This window comes from Salvelinus namaycush, chromosome 31 (genome assembly GCF_016432855.1).
Source record: "Salvelinus namaycush isolate Seneca chromosome 31, SaNama_1.0, whole genome shotgun sequence".
Lineage (NCBI taxonomy): Eukaryota > Metazoa > Chordata > Actinopteri > Salmoniformes > Salmonidae > Salvelinus > Salvelinus namaycush.
Genome location: NC_052337.1, coordinates 14,796,261 through 14,816,537, shown reverse-complemented (window position 1 = coordinate 14,816,537; position 20,277 = coordinate 14,796,261). Strand labels below are relative to the sequence as shown.

At 42.1% G+C, this 20,277-nt stretch overlaps 1 protein-coding gene across 1 annotated transcript in view; it reads left to right on the top strand.

The window, feature by feature from the left end:
- The first annotated feature begins 882 nt into the window (after nucleotides 1-882).
- The window catches only part of LOC120026225 (neuropeptide Y receptor type 1-like), a 31,977-nt gene continuing 12,582 nt past the window's right edge, over nucleotides 883-20,277 (top strand). The window contains exons 1-4 of the mRNA XM_038971050.1: nucleotides 883-1,191; nucleotides 1,348-1,589; nucleotides 14,273-14,419; nucleotides 14,936-15,152. Of these exons, the coding sequence (XP_038826978.1) occupies nucleotides 883-1,191; nucleotides 1,348-1,589; nucleotides 14,273-14,419; nucleotides 14,936-15,152 (915 nt within the window). The remainder of the gene's footprint in view (nucleotides 1,192-1,347; nucleotides 1,590-14,272; nucleotides 14,420-14,935; nucleotides 15,153-20,277) is intronic.

Sequence of the window (20,277 nt, the reverse complement as noted above, 5' to 3'; positions counted from 1 at the left end):
TAGTTTGTTCAAGTGTTCATAGTGTTTCGTCTTGTTAATAAATCATTATGTCTACATACCTCGCTGCGTGTTGGTCCGATCCATGCTCCTCCTCGTCTGAGGAGGAGAACGAATATGACGATAGCCGTTACAAATATCTTCTCTCTCTACTTATTAGTTATCCCCCTCTTCTCTGTTTAATATCTTCTCTCTACTTATTAGTTCTCCCCCTCTTCTCCGTTTAACATCTTCTCTCTACTTATTAATTCTCCCCATATTCTCTCTTTTTCTATTCTCAACTTCTCCCCTCTTAATTTTTCTAATATTCTCCCTTCTCATACCTTCTCTGTCCTCATCTAAACTATGTTCCCTCTTTTCTTTTTTCTAATTTCCTTTTTTTATGATCCTCTTGTCCTCTCCTCTCTTCTAATCTAATTTTCTCTCATCTTCTGTTCTGTCTTTTCACATTTTCTCTCATCTTCTGTATGTATATCTTCTAAGTTCTATTCTCTTTTCCTCCACTCCCTCTATTCATGATCTTTAGATCTTTTCTTACAGATTCTCTTCTCTTATACAGTAGATAGACTGAGATTATTTTCTATTCTCTTCCCTGTTTTACAGATAGACTTTGTGCTCCTCCTGAGCCAAACCAATCATAATGTCTCCATCAGACTGAGTGCTCAACCAATAAGAGTGATTAGCAGACTCGGAGAGACAATCACAGCGACTCTAACATCTTGACGACCAATCAGACAACTGAGGAGGGTATAGAAGGACTATAACTGCCTGATTACCCAGTCACCCTGTCCCCTCTACACCCCTTTAGCTCCTTCTAGCCCCCCATCAACTCCCAGGCTCTGCCAGTAAGCTCCCTCTAACAGCCCCCAAAACACTTCTTCCACCATGACCAATAACAGCAGCTCCTCTGGCGTCTGGGAGAACTCTGATTGGTCAGAGTCAGCCCAGTGTCCGCCCTCGGTGAGTGGAGCCACCTTCCTCATCGTGGCCTACAGCACGGTGATCGCAGTAGGGTTGCTAGGCAATGTGGGCCTGGTTTTCATCATCGGGCGGCAGAAGGAACTGCATAATGTCACCAACATTCTAATCGCCAACCTGTCCTGCTCCGACATCTTGATGTGTGTGGTGTGTCTACCCGTCACCGTCATCTATACTCTGATGGACCGCTGGGTACTGGGGGAGGCACTCTGCAAGGTGAGAACACAAAGTCTTTTCTTCAAAAAAATCCTTGTTCAGAGTTCCTGTATCTTTGTTTGATAACCTTGCCGTGTTTGTTTGTGTCCATAATGTGCCTTTTTCTCCTCCCTCTCCCTCTCTTGTCCCTTATATATCTCCTCTCTTCCCCATCAGGTCACTCCGTTTGTACAGTGTGTGTCAGTGACGGTGTCTATTTTCTCCCTGGTGTTGATTGCGTTGGAGCGCCATCAGTTGATCCTGCACCCTACTGGCTGGTCCCCAGCAGCAGGCCACTCCTACCTGGCCGTAGGTCTCACCTGGTTGGTCGCCTGCTTCATATCACTCCCGTTCCTGTCCTACAACATTCTGACCGACAACCCCTTCCAGAACCTCACCCTGCCTGCCAACCCCTTCAGGTGAGTCAGTGTGTGTGTGTGTGTGTGTGTGTGTGTGTGTGTGTGTGTGTGTGTGTGTGTGTGTGTGTGTGTGTGTGTGTGTGTGTGTGTGTGTGTGTGTGTGTGTGTGTGTGTGTGTGTGTGTGTGTGTGTGTGTGTGTGTGTGTGTGTGTGTGTGTGTGTGTGTGTGTTCATAAATTCACTCTGGCTACCTACTCTGATTTCAGAGCACTCTCGTCTGAGTGTGCAAGTGATGAATTTACGAACGCTCGCTTTGTCTTTTATTCTCTCCCTTCCTCTCTCTCTCTCTCTCTCTCTCAATTCAATTCAATGTAAGGGCTTTATTGGCATGGGAAACATATGTTAACATTGCCAAACCAAGTGAAATAGATAATAAACAAAAGTGAAATAAACAATAAAAAAATGTACAGTAAACATTACACTCACAAAAGTCCCAGAAGAATAAAGACATTTCAAATGTCATTTTATGTGCAAATAGTTAAAGTACAAAAGGGAAAATAAATAAACATAAATATGGGTTGTATTTACAATGGTGTTTGTTATTCACTAGTTAATCTTGCTGCTGTGATTGCACACTGTGATATTTCACCATGTAGATATGGGAGTTTATCAAAATTGGGTTTGTTTTCGAATTCTTTGTGGGTCTGTGTAATCTGAGGGAAATATGTATCTCTAATATGGTCATACATTTGGCAGGAATTTAGGAAGTGCAGCTCAGTTTCCACCTAATTTTGTGGGTAGTGTGCACATAGCCTGTCTTTTCTTGAGAGCCAGGTCTGCCTACGGCGGCCTTTCTCAATAGCAAGGCTATTCTCACTGAGTCTGTACATAGTCAAAGCTTTCCTTAACTTTTTTAGGATAGGGGGCAGCATTTGAAATTTTGGATGAAAAGCGTGCCCAAAGTAAACTGCCTGCTACTCAGGCCCAGAAGCTAGGATATGCATATAATTGGTAGATTTGGATAGAAAACTCTCTAAAGTTTCCAAAACTGTTAAAATAATGTATGTGAGTATAACAGAACTGAAATGGCAGGCGAAAACCTGAGGAAAATCCATCCAGGAAGTGCTATTATTTTGAAATGGATGTTTTTCCATTGAAAGCCTATCCACCATATAAATGGTTAGGACCCAGATTGCGTTCCCTATGGCTTCCACTAGCTGCGAACAGTCTTTAGACATTGTTTCAGGCCTTTATTCTGAAAAATGAGGGAGAATGAGCAGTTTCAATGAGAGGCCAGTGGAAAGTCCCCAACCTGTTTGGTGCGCAATCCCGAAACACTTCAACTGTGAGAGACGGAATCTAAAACAAAAATCCAGAAAATCACATTGTATGATTTTTAAGTAATTAATTTGCATTTTATTGCATGACATAAGTATTTGATCACCTACCAACCAGTAAGAATTCCGGCTCTCACAGACCTGTTAGTTTTTCTTTAAGAAGCCCTCCTGTTCTCCACTCATTACCTGTATTAACAGCACCTATTTGAACTCGTTACCTGTATAAAAGACACCTGTCCACACACTCAAACAGACTCCAACCTCTCCACAATGGCCAAGACCAGAGAGCTGTGTAAGGACATCAGGGATAAAATTGTAGACCTGCACAAGGCTGGGATGGGCTACAGGACAATAGGCAAGCAGCTTGGTGAGAAGGCAACAACTGTTGGCGCAATTATTAGAAAATGGAAGAAGTTCAAGATGACGGTCAATCACCCTCGGTCTGGGGCTCCATGCAAGATCTCACCTCGTGGGGCATCAATGATCATGAGGAAGGTGAGGGATCAGCCCAGAACTACACGGCAGGACCTGGTCAATGACCTGAAGAGAGCTGGGACCACAGTCTCAAAGAAAACCATTAGTAACACACTACGCCGTCATGGATTAAAATCCTGCTCAAGCCAGCGCATGTCCAGGCCCGTCTGAAGTTTGCCAATGACCATCTGGATGATCCAGAGGAGGAATGGGAGAAGGTCATGTGGTCTGATGAGACAAAAATAGAGCTTTTTGGTCTAAACTCCACTCGCTGTGTTTGGAGGAAGAAGAAGGATGAGTACAACCCCAAGAACACCATCCCAACCGTGAAGCATGGGGGTGGAAACATCATTCTTTGGGGATGCTTTTCTGCAAAGGGGACAGGACGACTGCACCGTATTGAGGGGAGGATGGATGGGGCCATGTATCGCGAGATCTTGGCCAACAACCTCCTTCCCTCAGTAAGAGCATTGAAGATGGGTCGTGGCTGGGTCTTCCAGCATGACAACGACCCGAAACACACAGCCAGGGCAACTAAGGAGTGGCTCCGTAAGAAGCATCTCAAGGTCCTGGAGTGGCCTAGCCAGTCTCCAGACCTGAATCCAATAGAAAATCTTTGGAGGGAGCTGAAAGTACGTATTGCCCAGCGACAGCCCCGAAACCTGAAGGATCTGGAGAAGGTCTGTATGGAGGAGTGGGCCAAAATCCCTGCTGCAGTGTGTGCAAACCTGGTCAAGAACTACAGGAAACGTATGATCTCTGTAATTGCAAACAAAGGTTTCTGTACCAAATATTAAGTTCTGCTTTTCTGATGTATCAAATACTTATGTCATGCAATAAAATGCAAATTAATTACTTAAAAATCATACAATGTGATTTTCTGGATTTTTGATTCCGTCTCTCACAGTTGAAGTGTACCTATGATAAAAAATTACAGACCTCTACATGCTTTGTAAGTAGGAAAACCTGCAAAATCGGCAGTGTATCAAATAGTTGTTCTCCCCACTGTACACGTGTCTTATATAATTTTAAAGGTAATCTTGTTGTTAATCCCACCAAAGTGTCCGATTTCAAATATGCTTTTCAGCGAAAGCACTACAAACGATTATGTTAGGTCACCACCAAACCACAATAAGCACAGCCATTTTTCCAGCGAAAGATAGCTTTCACAAAAAGCAGAAATAGAGATAAAATTAATCACTAACCTTTGATTATCTTCATCAGATGACACTCATAGGACTTCATGTTACACAATACATGCATGTTTTTTTTGATAAAGTTCATATTTATAAAAAAATCTGAGTTTACATTGGCGCGTTACATTCACTAGTTCCAAAAACATCAGGTGATTTTGCATAGCCACATCATTTCAACAGAAATACTCATCATAAATGTAGATGATAATACAAGTTATACACATGGAATTATAGATATACCTCTCCTTAATGCAACCGCTGTGTCAGATTTTTTAAAAACTTTGCGGAAAAAACAAACCATGCAATAATCTGAGACGGCGCTCAGAACAATAGCCAAATTAGCCGCCATGTTGGAGTCAACAGAAATACGAAATTACATCATAAATATTCCCTTTAATTATCTTCATCAGAATGCAGTGCCAGGAATCTTATTTACACAATAAATCGTTGTTTTGTTCGATAATGTCCATTACTTATGTCCAATTAGCTAATTTTGCTAGCATGTGTACGTGTCCAAACGCTCGCGCAGATGCAGGCAAACGTTGGACGAAAACTTCAAAAAGTTATATTACAAGTCGAATAAACTGGTCAAACTTAGTAGAGAATAAATCTTCAGGATGTTGTTATCATCTATATCCAATAATTCTTCTCCGTCTCTATAAGTAATGGAACGCATGGCGATATCATGAGGAAAGTGCGTGACCAAGAACTGGCACTCTGCCAGACCACTGACTCAAACACCTCCCATCCGGTCCCACAACACAGCATACGCTTCATTCCACGTTCTACTGACTGTTGACATCTAGTGGAAGGCATAGGAAGTGCAAACAGATCCATATATTACAGGGAATTTAATAGGCGTACTCTATGAGTGGATACGTATGCCATTCGGCCTCATGAACGCTCCTGCAGCTTTTCAGCGGTATATGGAGGAGTGTTTGGAAGGGCTCCGGGATAACTTCTGCATTCCTTATCTGGACGACACGCTAGTTTTCAGTTAAACTTTCGACAGCCATGTGAATGATGTGCAAAATTTTTTGCAGCGTCTCAGAGAGTATGGCATTAAACTCAAACCCAGTAAGTGTGATCTCTTTAAACCCCAGGTCCGTTATTTGGGCAGAATAGTGTCTGCAGAGGGCAGCCGAGTTGACCCAGCCGATTTTGAAGCAGTAAGAGCATTGAAAAAAATCAGACCAGAGACTGTGGGTCAGCTCAGACAAATGCTTGGTTTACTCACTTACTACAGACAGTACATCAAAGACTTTTCTAGGAGGGCCAGCTGCCTGTATGACCTCCTGAAAGCAGATTCAGAGAAATTACCTGACCACCCACGGAAAACAAAAACAAAGAAAATAAGTCATGTGGTGCCCTCAAACAAGCCAATCCTGTGGACTGACCAGCATCAACAGGCACTTGAACAGCTGATTGAGTGTTTGCTTCACCCACCAGTCTTAGGTTTCCCTGATTTCACTCAGCCATTTGTTGTACACACTGATGTGTCACACCAAGGCTTGGGAGCAGTTCTTTATCAAAAGCAAGATGGGAAGCTTAGGGTCATTGCTTATGGCTCTCGAACCTTAACAGCAGCTGAGAAGAACTATCACTACCACTCGGGCAAGCTAGAATTTCTAGCTCTAAAATGGGCAATCACTGATAAGTTCCATGATTATTTGTACTATGCTCCGACCTTCACTGTATACAGCGATAACAACCCGCTCAGCTACATTCTGTCTACTGCAAAACTGAACGCAACCACTTCCAGGTAGGTTTCAGAATTGGCTGATTTCCACTTTACAATAAAGTACAGGCCAGGCAGAGAGAACGGTGATGCAGATGCGTTGTCAAGGATGCCACTGGATGTAGAGTCACTGATGAGAGAATGTTCTGAGGAGCTTCCACCAGACACCATTGCCGCCACGATACAAGCAGTTGAGGTACAGAAAGAGGCTGTTGTACCTTGGTCACTTTCAGCTGCAGCTATGTCAGTGTCAGCTGAAGGTGAGACAACCACTGCAACAACCAGCTCGATCCCAAAAGATGGGATAAGAGAAGCACAAGAATCTGATCCGGTCATCCGTCCTGTGCTCAATTTCAAACTGTCTGGTTCTAAACCGCCAGTTAACCTGTTTGGGCTGCAGGGGCAGTATTGAGTAGCCAGATAAAAGGTGCCCATTTCAAACGGCCTCGTACTCAATTCTTTCTCGTACAATATGCATATTATTATTACTATTGGATAGAAAACACTCTCTAGTTTCTAAAACCGTTTGAATTATATCTGTGAGTGAAACAGAACTCATTCTGCAGCAAACTTCCTGACAGGAAGTGGAAAGTCTGAAATTGAGGCTCTGTTCCAGGGGCTGCCTATTAAATCCCTTGTTATTTATTAGTTTAGATGCACTTCATACGTCTTCCACTAGATGTCGACAAGGAGTGAGAGAAGAAATGGACTGTGTAACTTGATCTGGACTCGAATTACAGCTCATGGAATGACGTATCCTCCATTTCCTGTTTTCAGGAAGGCGCGAAGAGAGACATGGATTTGCCTTCTGTTTAGCTGTCGTTATAGGCCACTACTATCTCCGGCTTTGATTTTATTTGATACATGTGACCATATCATCGTAAAGTATGTTTTTTCAATATAGTTTAATCAGATTATTGAAAATTTTTCGGGAGTTTTGCCGTGTTCCGTTCTCTGACTTTGTTGACGATGGAGCGATTCGTGCCACTTGGCTAGTGCGCTTCCTAAATCGAGAGGGAAAGTGTCCGTTCTAAATCCAAACAACGACTGTTCTGGACAAAGGACCCCTTGTCCAACATTCTGATGAAAGATCACCAAAAGTAAGAAACATTTTATGATGCTATTTCATATATCTGTCGTGCATGTGAACTAGTCGTCGGCGCCCAACGTTTGGGTACTCTAGCTATACCGAAGTGGATGTCGTAATGAAGTTATTTTTTAGAATTCTAACACTGCGATTTCATTAAGAACTAATGGATCTATCATTTCCTATACAACATGTATTTTTTAGTTATGTTTATGAATAGTCATTTGGTCAGAATATGTGTGTCATAAAAAGTGTCAGAAAAAAATCCAGACGTTGTGGGACAAAATAGCTACGTTAGCAGAATGTATAACCACTGATTTCAGCTCTAAATATGCACATTTTCGAACAAAACATAAGTGTATGTATAACCTGATGTTATAGGACTGTCATCTGATGAAGAATATCAAGGTTAGTCAAAAATTATATATCTTTTGCTTGTTTGTTACGATCGCTAACCTTTTGCTACTGGGAAATGGCATGTCTTTCTGGCTATTGTGGTAAGCTAATATAACGCTATATTTTGTTTTCGCTGTAAAACACTTAATAAATCGGAAATATTGTCTGGAATCACAAGATGCCTGTCTTTCATTTGCTGTACACTATGTATTTTTCAGAAATGTTTTATGATGAGTAATTAGGTATTTGACGTTGGTGTCTGTAATTATTCTGGCTGCTTTCGGTGCAATTTCTGATTGTAGCTGCAATGTAAACTATGATTTATACCTGAAATATGCACATTTTTCGAACAAAACATAGATTTATTGAATAACATGTTATAAGACTGTCATCTGATGAAGTTGTTTGTTGGTTAGTTTGGTTGGTTCTTGGTTAGTTAGGTTGGCTTTGTGCATGCTACCTGTGCTGTGAAAAATGTCTGTCCTTTTTTGTATTTGGTGGTGAGCTAACATAAATATACGTGCTGTTTTCGCTGTAAAACATTTTAAAAATCGGACATGTTGGCTGGATTCACAAGATGTGTACCTTTCATTTGCTGTATTGGACTTGTTAATGTGTGAAAGTTAAATATTTAAAAAATATATATTTTGAATTTCGCGCCCTGCACTTGAAGTGGCTGTTGTCATATTGTGGGCGGCCTCGGGCTTGCAGCCAGAAGAAGTTAATAAAGAGCAAAAGGAATTCAGTCCAAAGACAAAGTGCCTATTCAGAGAATGGAACAAATTGACAATAGACAGTGATGGCATTCTGTACAGAATCACTACAGCCCGCAAGCGGTTAGTTCTACCAGAGCAGTACAAAGGTAAAGTGATGGAAGAGTTGCACAATAACATGGGACACCAAGGTACTGACCGCACTGTATCACTAGTACGTGACCGCTTCTTTTGGCCATATATGCAATCTGACATCGAGCACTATGTGACTAAAACTTGTAGCTGTGTCAAGCAGAAAAAGCCAGCCCATGAAACAAGAGCTCCTCTGACAAACATTGTGACAACACAGCCATTTGAACTGGTATGTATAGACTTGCTTCATCTCGACAGATGCAAAGGGGGATATGAGTACATCCTCGTGATTGTTGATCATTTTACACGTTTCACTCAAGCCTACGCCACCACATCAAAGTCAGGTAAAACTGCTGCAAATCTCATCTTCAATGACTTTGCCCTGAAGTTTGGGTTCCCATCCCGCATCCACCATGACCAAGGGGGAGAATTTGAAAATCAGTTGTTCCATCAGTTAAAGAAACTCAGTGGCATGGCGGGGTCCAGAACAACACCCTACCACCCGATGGGGAACGGTCAAGTGGAACGCATGAACAGAACATTGTTGCAAATGTTAAAGACACTAACTGAGACACAAAAGTCAAATTGGAAGGAGTCTCTGAACAAACTGGTTTATGCCCTTAACTGCACCCGTTGCGAAGTGACTGGCTATTCACCATTTTATCTTCTGTTTGGGAGATCACCCAGGCTTCCAGTTGATATGCTCTTTGGATTGTGCACAGAGGCAGGTTCCAGTAACCATCGAGACTACGTGGAGAACTGGAAACGAGGGATGGAAGAAGCATACGCCATTGCAAATGAAAATGCTCAGAAAGCCGCTGAAAGAAGTAAGAAGTACTATGACACTTAACTTCTTATGGCTGCAGCCCGAGGCCGCCCACAATATGACAACAGCCAGCTCAAGTGCAGGGCGCGAAATTCAAAATATATATTTTTTAAATATTTAACTTTCACACATTAACAAGTCCAATACAGCAAATGAAAGGTACACATCTTGTGAATCCAGCCAACATGTCCGATTTTTAAAATGTTTTACAGCGAAAACAGCACGTATATTTATGTTAGCTCACCACCAAATACAAAAAAGGACAGACATTTTTCACAGCACAGGTAGCATGCACAAAGCCAACCTAACTAACCAAGAACCAACCAAACTAACCAACAAACAACTTCATCAGATGACAGTCTTATAACATGTTATTCAATAAATCTATGTTTTGTTCGAAAAATGTGCATATTTCAGGTATAAATCATAGTTTACATTGCAGCTACAATCAGAAATTGCACCGAAAGCAGCCATAATAATTACAGACACCAACGTCAAATACCGAATTACTCATCATAAAACATTTCTGAAAAATACATAGTGTACAGCAAATGAAAGACAGGCATCTTGTGATTCCAGCCAATATTTCCGATTTATTAAGTGTTTTACAGCGAAAACACAATATAGCGTTATATTAGCTTACCACAATAGCCAGAAACACATGCCATTTCCCAGTAGCAAAAGGTTAGCGATCGTAACAAACCAGTAAAAGATATATAATTTTTGACTAACCTTGATATTCTTCATCAGATGACAGTCCTATAACATCAGGTTATACATACACTTATGTTTTGTTCGAAAATGTGCATATTTAGAGCTGAAATCAGTGGTTATACATTCTGCTAACGTAGCTACTATTTCCCACAACGTTCGGATATTTTTCTGACACTTTTTCTGACACACATATTCTGACCAAATAGCTATTCATAAACATAACTAAAAAATACATGTTGTATAGGAAATGATAGATCCATTAGTTCTTAATGAAATCGCAGTGTTAGAATTCTAAAAAATAACTTCATTACGACATCCAGCTTCGGTATAGCTAGAGTACCCAAAAGTTGGGCGCCGACGACTAGTTCACATGTACGACAGATATATGAAATAGCATCATAAAATGTTTCTTACTTTTGCTGATCTTTCATCAGAATGTTGGACAAGGGGTCCTTTGTCAAGAACAATCGTTGTTTGGATTTAGAACGTCCATTTTCCCTCTTGAATTAGCAAGCGCAATAGCCAAGTGGCGCGAATCTCTCCATCGTCAACAAAGTCAGAGAACGGAACACGGCAAAACTCCCGAAAAAATTTCAATAATCTGATTAAACTATATTGAAAAAACATACTTTACGATGATATGGTCACATGTATCAAATAAAATCAAAGCCGGAGATAGTAGTCGCCTATAACGGCAGCTAAACAGAAGGCAAATCCAGGTACCTCCTCGCGCTCTCCAGAAAGCAGGAAATGGGGGACACGTCATACAAAGAGCTTGTATTCCACTTCAGACCAAGATAAACACTAAATTTCTTCTCTCACCGCCTCTTGACATCCAGGGGAAGGTCTATGAAGTGCATGTATACTAATACGTATCATGCCCATTTATAGGCAGGAAGTAGAACAGAGCCTCGATTTCAGACTTTCCACTTCCTGGTCAGGAAGTTTGTGCCAAATGAGTTCTGTTTGACTCACAGATATAATTCAAACGGTTTTAGAAACTAGAGAGTGTTTTCTATCCAATAGTAATAATAATATGCATATTGTACGAGAAAGAATTGAGTACGAGGCCGTTTGAAATGGGCACCTTTTATCTGGCTACTCAATACTGCCCCTGCAGCCCAAACAGGTTAAGTTAGGAGTTCAGTGCTACAGCCTGGCGAGCGAGTTCTGATTAAAAACCTGACACCAAGAGGAGGACCAGGCAAACTCCGTAACTATTGGGAAGATACAATTCACACAGTAGTGAGACAAATGGGTTCAGGGTAGGGGGTAGGGGGTAGGGGACGCTCCAGGGTCCTGCACAGAAACCTGCTCATGTCCTGTGACCACTTACCTTTTGAGACACAACCAGAAATGACCAAAGATGACAAAAGTCAGAAAAAAAGGAGACATCAGCCTGCATCACATCCTCTAGATTCTGATGAAGACAGCGGGGATGAATATGACCTTCATCATGAGCCGCTACAGGTTCCCACATCTCCTACAGTACCTGAGGAGAGGAATGATGAACCAGCGAGAGAGTGGGAACACAGGCCCCCACCAGTGAAACAGACAGTTGCGGTGCCAGTCCCTGATACGCTACCAGCACAGCCTCTTGTTGAAAAGCGGCTGGAGGAGACAACAACAGTTCAAGACCTGCCTGCTGAGGAGATGAACTTGCCTGCTGAAAATCTGCCTGATGATCGTCCACCAAGTGCCTTTCCTTCATTAACTGATGCTGCTGAACCTGAGGAACCAGCCTACCAGCTGCCACAAAGAGAGAGACACCCTCCAAGACGTATCACCTATGATCAGCTTGGTATCCCTTCCTGCTACAGTATCCAGCCACAGCCACAGTTGTTCCCTGTCTACTCTGCACCAGGACTGGTTCCATGGCTGCCATCACTACAGCAATGTTACTTTCAGCCACCTTACATGTATGGGCTTCAGCAAACATGAGGCTACAGAGTTGACATGTTTGACCATGGACTACTGACTGATTTCACAGACTGTCACAAGAGACAATTTGCAGACTATGCATTTAGATCATTAAAATTGATGGACTGTTGATCAATAGTATGAGAAAGGACTGTTTATGTTATACAGCTGGTCAACAGATATGGACTGTGAATAACTTGTTAGTTATATTTGAACTGTGACCCTTGACCTCTGCTCAAGTACTACCTTACAGAAGAGGATTTTCTAGGTCCAGTGCATACAGACTGTTGAAGAAGACAATGTTGGTAATGTTGGGACAACATTTATTTTGTCGGGGAGAGTGTGACAGGTTAAAGGAAATACTAATAGCCTGTTATGCATTAAAAAGTATTAGTAAGTTCATAGTATGTGAGGATCTTAAAACATCTAAGGTTAAGAAGATCATGCATTCAGTACTAGTTGATAGAGATTGATAACATTTATATAATTGTGTTAAAATCCGTCAAGCGTACAATGGGTACGAATTGTGAGAGGAATGTGTAAACGTTATGTTGATTACTTTATTTTGTCGTGGGTAAAAGTGTTAATATGTGATCTACTAAATGCTCTTAATCTATGAGCCTGAGATCGATTGCTCTGGTCTCCACTGAAGGTCCCGGAGAAATTGCGGTCTTTTCTCATTGCACTAAAAGTTTCAATGAGTAAACAATACCGTACCACTCTCGTGATCATTTCTCCCCTTTTTCAGGTACGTTATTGATGATAAAAAAGAGTAATTTAAATGTAATAACTCGCTAACATGTCAAGAGTGTTTAAGGTGTGTCTTAGTAACATATTGAGAAGGTTAGTTAAGTTTGCAGAGAGTAATATGAGCCCTGCTCGGTTGCAGCAAAGAATAGCTTCATACTGAGAGTAGCTGCCATTTTATGTCGATTGTGAATGAACATGTGCGTTGTTAATAAGATATTTTGCGGTGTTATTTGTATAATGGTTTTTCAAACACTTTATTGCCTGTTGATAAATTGAGTTATGGTTTACTGAGTTAAAGCTTTGTGCTTGACAGTTATATTGAAATTAGTATCTGTTTCAGTGAATTACAGTGTATACTGTTGTGACTTGAATAAGCCTTGTACCCTACAAACCTATCTATTTCCTGTAGATCTGTTGTTCTGTAATGTCTTACTTTTGTAAAATGATTGCACTAAAAGTTTCAATGAGTAAACAATTCCGTACCACTCTCGTGATCATTTCTCCCCTTTTTCAGGGGCGTAACAATGACTTTAACATCGACCACTCTCAGAATTCTCACTTCCTGTTTGGATTTTTTCTCAGGTTTTTGCCTGCCATATGAGTTCTGGTATACTCACAGACATAATTCAAACAGTTTTAGAAACTTCAGAGTGTTTTCTATCCAATAATAATAATAATATGCATATATTAGTAACTGGGACTGAGGAGCAGGCCGTTTACTATGGGCACCTTTCATCCAAGCTACTCAATACTGCCCCCTGCAGCCATAAGAAGTTAAAACAACCTGAGGATTGATTATAAACATCGTTTGACATGTTTCTACGAACTTTACGGATATTATTGGGAATTTCCGTCTGCCTCTTGTGACCGCATTTGAGCCATTGGATTACTGAACAAAACGCGCCAACAAAATTGAGGTTTTTGGATATAAAAAGGGACTTTATCGAACAAAATGAACATTTATTGTGTAACTGGGAGTCTTGTGAGTGCAACCATATGAAGATCATCAAAGGTAAGTGATTAATTTTATTGCTATTTCTGACTTCCGTGACTAATCTACTTGGCTGCTAACTGTTTGTAATGTTTTGTGTGCTGAGCGCTGTCCTCAGATAATCGCATGGCTTGCTTTCGCCGTAAAGCCTTTTTGAAATCTGACACGGCGGCTGGATTAACAACAAGTTAAGCTTTATTTTGATGTATTGCACTTGTGATTTCATGAAAGTTAAATATTTATAGTAATTTAATTTTAATTTGGCGCTCTGCAATTTCACCAGAAGTTGTCGAGGTGGGACGCTACGTTTGGTCTCACTCTCTCTCTCTCTCTCCCTCTCTCTTGCTCTCTTTCACTCTCATTCTTTCCCTCCCTCTCTCTTGCTCTCCTTCTCTCCCACTCTCTCTCGCTCGCTCCCTCCCTCTCTCTCTCGCTCGCTCCCTCCCACTCTCTCACTCTCTCTCCTCAGAGACCATGTGATCTGTTTGGAGAAATGGCCGACTGAAAGACACCGTCTGGCCTACACCACCTCCCTGCTGCTGTTCCAGTACTGCCTCCCTCTACTACTAGTGCTGCTCTGCTACCTCCGCATATTCCTACGCCTACGTCGACGCAGGTGACACACACACATGCATGCACACACACATGCACACTCACGCCAGCACACAAGCACACACACACATGCACTCATGCATGCTCGCAAGCACAGACAGACACAAGACAGTCAAAGAATTGTCAGTGAAAAGTCAATAATAGTATGCCTACTCAGACGCAGGTAATACATCAGGACAGGAGTCAATGAATGGTAGTCAATGAGTGACCAATGATGAATAGGTGAATAAAAGAAATGAATGCGTGGAGTAATAGTCCAAGGATCATCAAAGAGGATAGACAATGAACAGTTAATGAGTAAATAGAAATGTTCATGAAATTAGTAAGTACCTGGTAAAGTATGGTTAAATCCCATCCATTTAGTCCGTTCCGGTTGCCACCCATTGATCAAACAAAATTACAACAACAGTTACACAAAGAACAAATAAACAGACAAAGAAAACAGAAACAAAAGTAACTGGAAAAGTGTGGAATACTGTAAGTCCCATCTAAAGTCCTTTCCTGTGTTTTTCCCATCCAGGGACGTGGTGGAGCGGAGCCGGAAGGCCCGAGGAGCCCAGAGGATCAATGCTATGTTGGCGGCCATCGTTGCCGCCTTCGCCCTCTGCTGGCTGCCTCTCAACGTGTTCAACACGATATTCGACTGGGACCACCAGGCGCTGCCCGCCTGCCAGCATGATGCTGTGTTCTCCGCCTGCCACCTCACCGCCATGGCCTCCACCTGTGTCAATCCTGTGGTGAGTGTAGTGGAGTTTAGTTTAGGTTATTAGTATCCACATTAGCTCCTGCACATGCAGCAGCAACTCTTCCTGGGGTCCACATAAAACGTACAAATACATGACAAAGTGCAGAACAGTTATAGACAAGGACATGAAATAGAATTAATAATAATAATAACAAATAAACATAAACAAATAAAATAAATAAGAGTTATAAATTGGATAGACACTAAGAGAGAACAAAAATATTATTTACACACTATTCTTATATACATATTCATATTATTACACAGTGGGGCAAAAAAGTATTTAGTCAGCCACCAATTGTGCAAGTTCTCCCACTTAAAAAGATGAGAGAGGCCTGTAATTTTCATCATAGGTACACTTCAACTATGACAGACAAAATTAGAAAAAAAAATACAGAAAATCACATTGTAGGATTTTTAATGAATTTATTTGCAAATTATGGTGGAAAATAAGTATTTGGTCAATAACAAAAGTTTATCTCAATACTTTGTTATATACCCTTTGTTGGCAATGACAGAGGTCAAACGTTTTCTGTAAGTCTTCACAAGGTTTTCACACACTGTTGCTGGTATTTTGGCCCATTCCTCCATGCAGATCTCCTCTAGAGCAGTGATGTTTTGGGGCTGTTGCTGGGCCACACGGACTTTCAACCCCCTCCAAAGATTTTCTATGGGGTTGGGATCTGGAGACTGGCTAGGCCACTCCAGGACCTTGAAATGCTTCTTACGAAGCCACTCCTTCGTTGCCTGGGCGGTGTGTTTGGGATCATTGTCATGCTGAAAGACCCAGCCACGTTTCATCTTCAATGCCCTTGCTGATGGAAGGAGGTTTTCACTCAAAATCTCACGATACATGGCCCCATTCATTCTTTCCTTTACACGGATCAGTCGTCCTGGTCCCTTTGCAGAAAAACAGCCCCAAAGCATGATGTTTCCACCCCCATGCTTCACAGTAGGTATGGTGTTCTTTGGATGCAACTCAGCATTCTTTGTCCTCCAAACACGACGAGTTGAGTTTTTACCAAAAAGTTCTATTTTGGTTTCATCTGACCATATGACATTCTCCCAATCTTCTTCTGGATCATCCAAATGCTCTCTAGCAAACTTCAGACGGGCCTGGACATGTACTGGCTTAAGCAGGGGGACACGTCTGGCACTGCAGGATTTGAGTCCCTGGCGGCGTAGTGTGTTACTGATGGTAGGCTTTGTTACTTTGGTCCCAGCTCTCTGCAGGTCATTCATTAGGTCCCCCCGTGTGGTTCTGGGATTTTTGCTCACCGTTCTTGTGATCATTTTGACCCCACGGGGTGAGATCTTGCTTGGAGCCCCAGATTGAGGGAGATTATCAGTGGTCTTATATGTCTTCCATTTCCTAATAATTGCTCCCACAGTTGATTTCTTCAAACCAAGCTGCTTACCTATTGCAGATTCAGTCTTCCCAGCCTGGTGCAGGTCTACAATTTTGTTTCTGGTGTCCTTTGACAGCTCTTTGGTCTTGGCCATAGTGGAGTTTGGAGTGTGACTGTTTGAGGTTGTAGACAGGTGTCTTTTATACTGATAACAAGTTCAAACAGGTGCCATTAATACAGGTAACGAGTGGAGGACAGAGGAGCCTCTTAAAGAAGAAGTTACAGGTCTGTGAGAGCCAGAAATCTTGCTTGTTTGTAGGTGACCAAATACTTATTTTCCACCATAATTTGCAAATAAATTCATTAAAAATCCTACAATGTGATTTTCTGTATTTTTTTTTCTAATTTTGTCTGTCATAGTTGAAGTGTACCTATGATGAAAATTACAGGCCTCTCTCATGTTTTTAAGTGGGAGAACTTGCACAATTGGTGGCTGACTAAATACTTTTTTTGCCCCACTGTATACAGTTAAATGAGATATTTAGAAAGAGGAGAGGCTCTGTGAAACAATATGTTGTTTTTTTTATCAATTTTTTAAAGCTAAATGTGCTATTTGCCTGAGTAACGTCTGGTGGCAGAGCATTCCACGATGACATGGCTTTATACTGAGCGATGCATTAAATCTGTTTTGGGTTTGGGTACAGTGAAGAAACCCATAGTAGTGTGTCTGGTGGGTTATGTACAGTACCAGTCAAAGGTTTGGACACACCTACTCATTCAAGGGTTTTTCTTTATTTTTACTATTTTCTACATTGTGGAATAGTAGTGAAGACATCAAACATTTGAAATAACACATATGGAATCATGTAGTACCCCAAAAAATGGTTAAACAAATCAAAATATATTTTTTTATTTGAGATTCTTCAAAGTAGCCACCGTTTGCCTTGATGACAGCGTTGCACACTCTTAGCATTCTCTCAACCAGCTTCATTGAGTAGTCGACTGGAATGCATTTCAATTAACAGGTGTGCCTTGTTAAAAGTTAATTTGTGGAATTTCTTTCCTTCTTAATGTGTTTCAGCCTATCAGTTGTGTTGTGACAAGGTAGGGGTGGTATACAGAAGGTAGCCCCTTTTGGTAAAAGAACAAGTCCATATTATGGCAAGAACAGCTCAAATAAGCATAGAGAAACAACAGTCCATCATTACTTTAAGACATGAAGGTCAGTCAATGCGGAAAATGTCATGAACTTTGAAAGTTTCTTAAAGTGCAGTCGCAAAAAGCATCAAGCGCTATGATGAAACTGGCTGTCATGAGGACAGTCACAGGAAAGGAAGACCCAGAGTTACCTCTGTTGCAGAGGATAAGTTCATTAGAGTTAACTGCACCTCAGATTGCAGCCCAAATAAATGCTTCACAGAGTTCAAGTAACAGACACATCTCAAAATCAACTGTTTAGAGGAGACTGTGTGAGTCAGGCCTTCATGGTCAAATTTCTGCAAAGAAACCACTACTAAAGGACACCAATAATAAGAAGAAATTTGCTTCGGCCAAGAAACACGAGCAAAGAACATTAGACCAGTGGAAATCTGTCCTTTGGTCACATGACTCCAAGTTTGAGATTTTTGGTTCCAACCTCCGTGTCAAAGTAGGTGAACGGATGATCTCTGCATGTGTGGTTGCCACCGTGAAGCATGGAGGAGGAGGTGTAATGGTGTGGGGGGGCTTTGCTGGTGACACTGTCAGTGAGTTATTTTGAATTCAAGACACACTTAACCAGTATGGCTACCACAGCATTCTACAGCAATACGCCATCCCATCTGGTTTGCGCTTAGTGGGACTATCATTTGTTTTTCAACAGGACAATTACCCAAAACACAGCTCCAGGCTGTGTAAGGGCTATTTAACCAAGAAGGAGAGTGATGGAGTGCTGCATCAGATGGCCTGGCCTCCACATTTACCCGACCTCAACCCAATTGAGATGGTTTGGGATGAGTTGGACCGCAGCCAGCAAGTGCTCAGCATATGTGGGAACTCCTACAAGACTGTTGGAAAAGCATTCCTCATGAAGCTGGTTGAGAGAATGCCAAGAGTGTGCAAAGCTGTCATCAAGGGGAAGGGTGGCTACTTTGAAGAATATAAAATATATTTTGATTTGTTTAACACTTTTTTAGTTACTACATGATTCCATGTGTTATTTCATAGCTTTGATGTCTTCACTATTATTATACAATGTAGAAAATAGTAAAGAATTAAGAAAAACCCTTGAATGAGTACGTGTGTCCAAAATGTTGACTGGTACTGTATGTCTGTTTGAAGTGAATGCAAATAGATTATACAAGTGGTTAGGCATTTTCAACACAAAAACGTGTCTTAAAAAGACTAGAAGAGAAGCAGTAATTTTGTCCTCAACCATGAGACTTTCATGCATGTTGTTGATGTTAGTTCTATGTTTGCAGTTCAGGGTAAGGCGTGCTGCTTTGTTTTGAGACAGCTGCAGCTTTGCTAGGTCTGTCTTTGCTACACCTGACTATATTACCAGACAGTAATCAAGATGGGACAAGATCAAAGCCTGAACAACGAGTACAGTTGATCTTTGTGTCAAAAACGCAGAAAGCAGAACAACGCAGACATACCTCTCATCATCTTCACAACAACTTTGTCAATATGACGTGACCATGATAACTGACCATCCAATGTTACTGCTAGAAGTTCTTCAACTTGTTCATTGGTCACACTCAATGGAGTGCTGGGCTCTCTGGGTGAGGTGATAGTCTCTCTGGGCGGAGTGCTGGACTCTGGGTGGAGTGTGGGAGTCTCTGGGTGGAGAGCTGGGCTCTCTGGGCAGAGTGCTGGACTCTCTGGGTGGAGTGTGGGAGTCTCTGGGTGGAGAGCTGGGCTCTCTGGGTGGAGAGCTGGGCTCTCTGGGCGGAGTGCTGGACTCTCTGGGTGGAGTGCGGGAGTCTCTGGGTGGAGAGCTGGGCTCTCTGGGCGGAGTGCTGGACTCTCTGGGTGGAGTGTGGGAGTCTCTGGGTGGAGAGCTGGGCTCTCTGGGCGGAGTGCTGGACTCTCTGGGTGGAGTGTGGGAGTCTCTGGGTGGAGAGCTGGGCTCTCTGGGCGGAGTGCTGGACTCTCTGGGTGGAGTGTGGGAGTCTCTGGGTGGAGAGCTGGGCTCTCTGGGTTATGTGAGGGTCTCTCTGGGCGGAGTGCTGACTTCTCTTGGTGGAGGGCTCTCTGGGTGGAGTGCTGGGCTCTCTGGGTTATGTGAGGGTCTCTCTGGGCGGAGTGCTGACTTCTCTTGGTGGAGGGCTCTCTGGGTGTGATGTTCTTATTTGCTGGCTTCCCATAGGCCGGATGCTCTTAGTCTTTCTTCGCATATTGGCCATGTACTTTAGCACCTTTGCTAAGACGTTTGCACACCACCAATTTAGATGGACATGGTCTTGCATGAGGTGAGGGTGGATGTCTTTGTGGTGTGCCAAAAAGATGTTAGATCTTAGTGCACGTTTTCTTGAGAGCTCTGAGTTTGTTTTCTAAAATAATATTGAATGGCACATCGCAGCGCGGGAGAAGAGATGAAATTATAATTATTGCAGATGGGTATCTCTCTGTGGCCATATTGGCTATTTCTTCCATAGCTGGGGCCACACGTCCTCTCATGTTCTTTAGGTCGTTCGTTCCAGTGTGGATTTTTATTGTCTTCGCTCCTATTAAACTGTCCTCTGAAATTATTTTGAGGGCACTCTAGGGTGTGGGGCACCATATTTT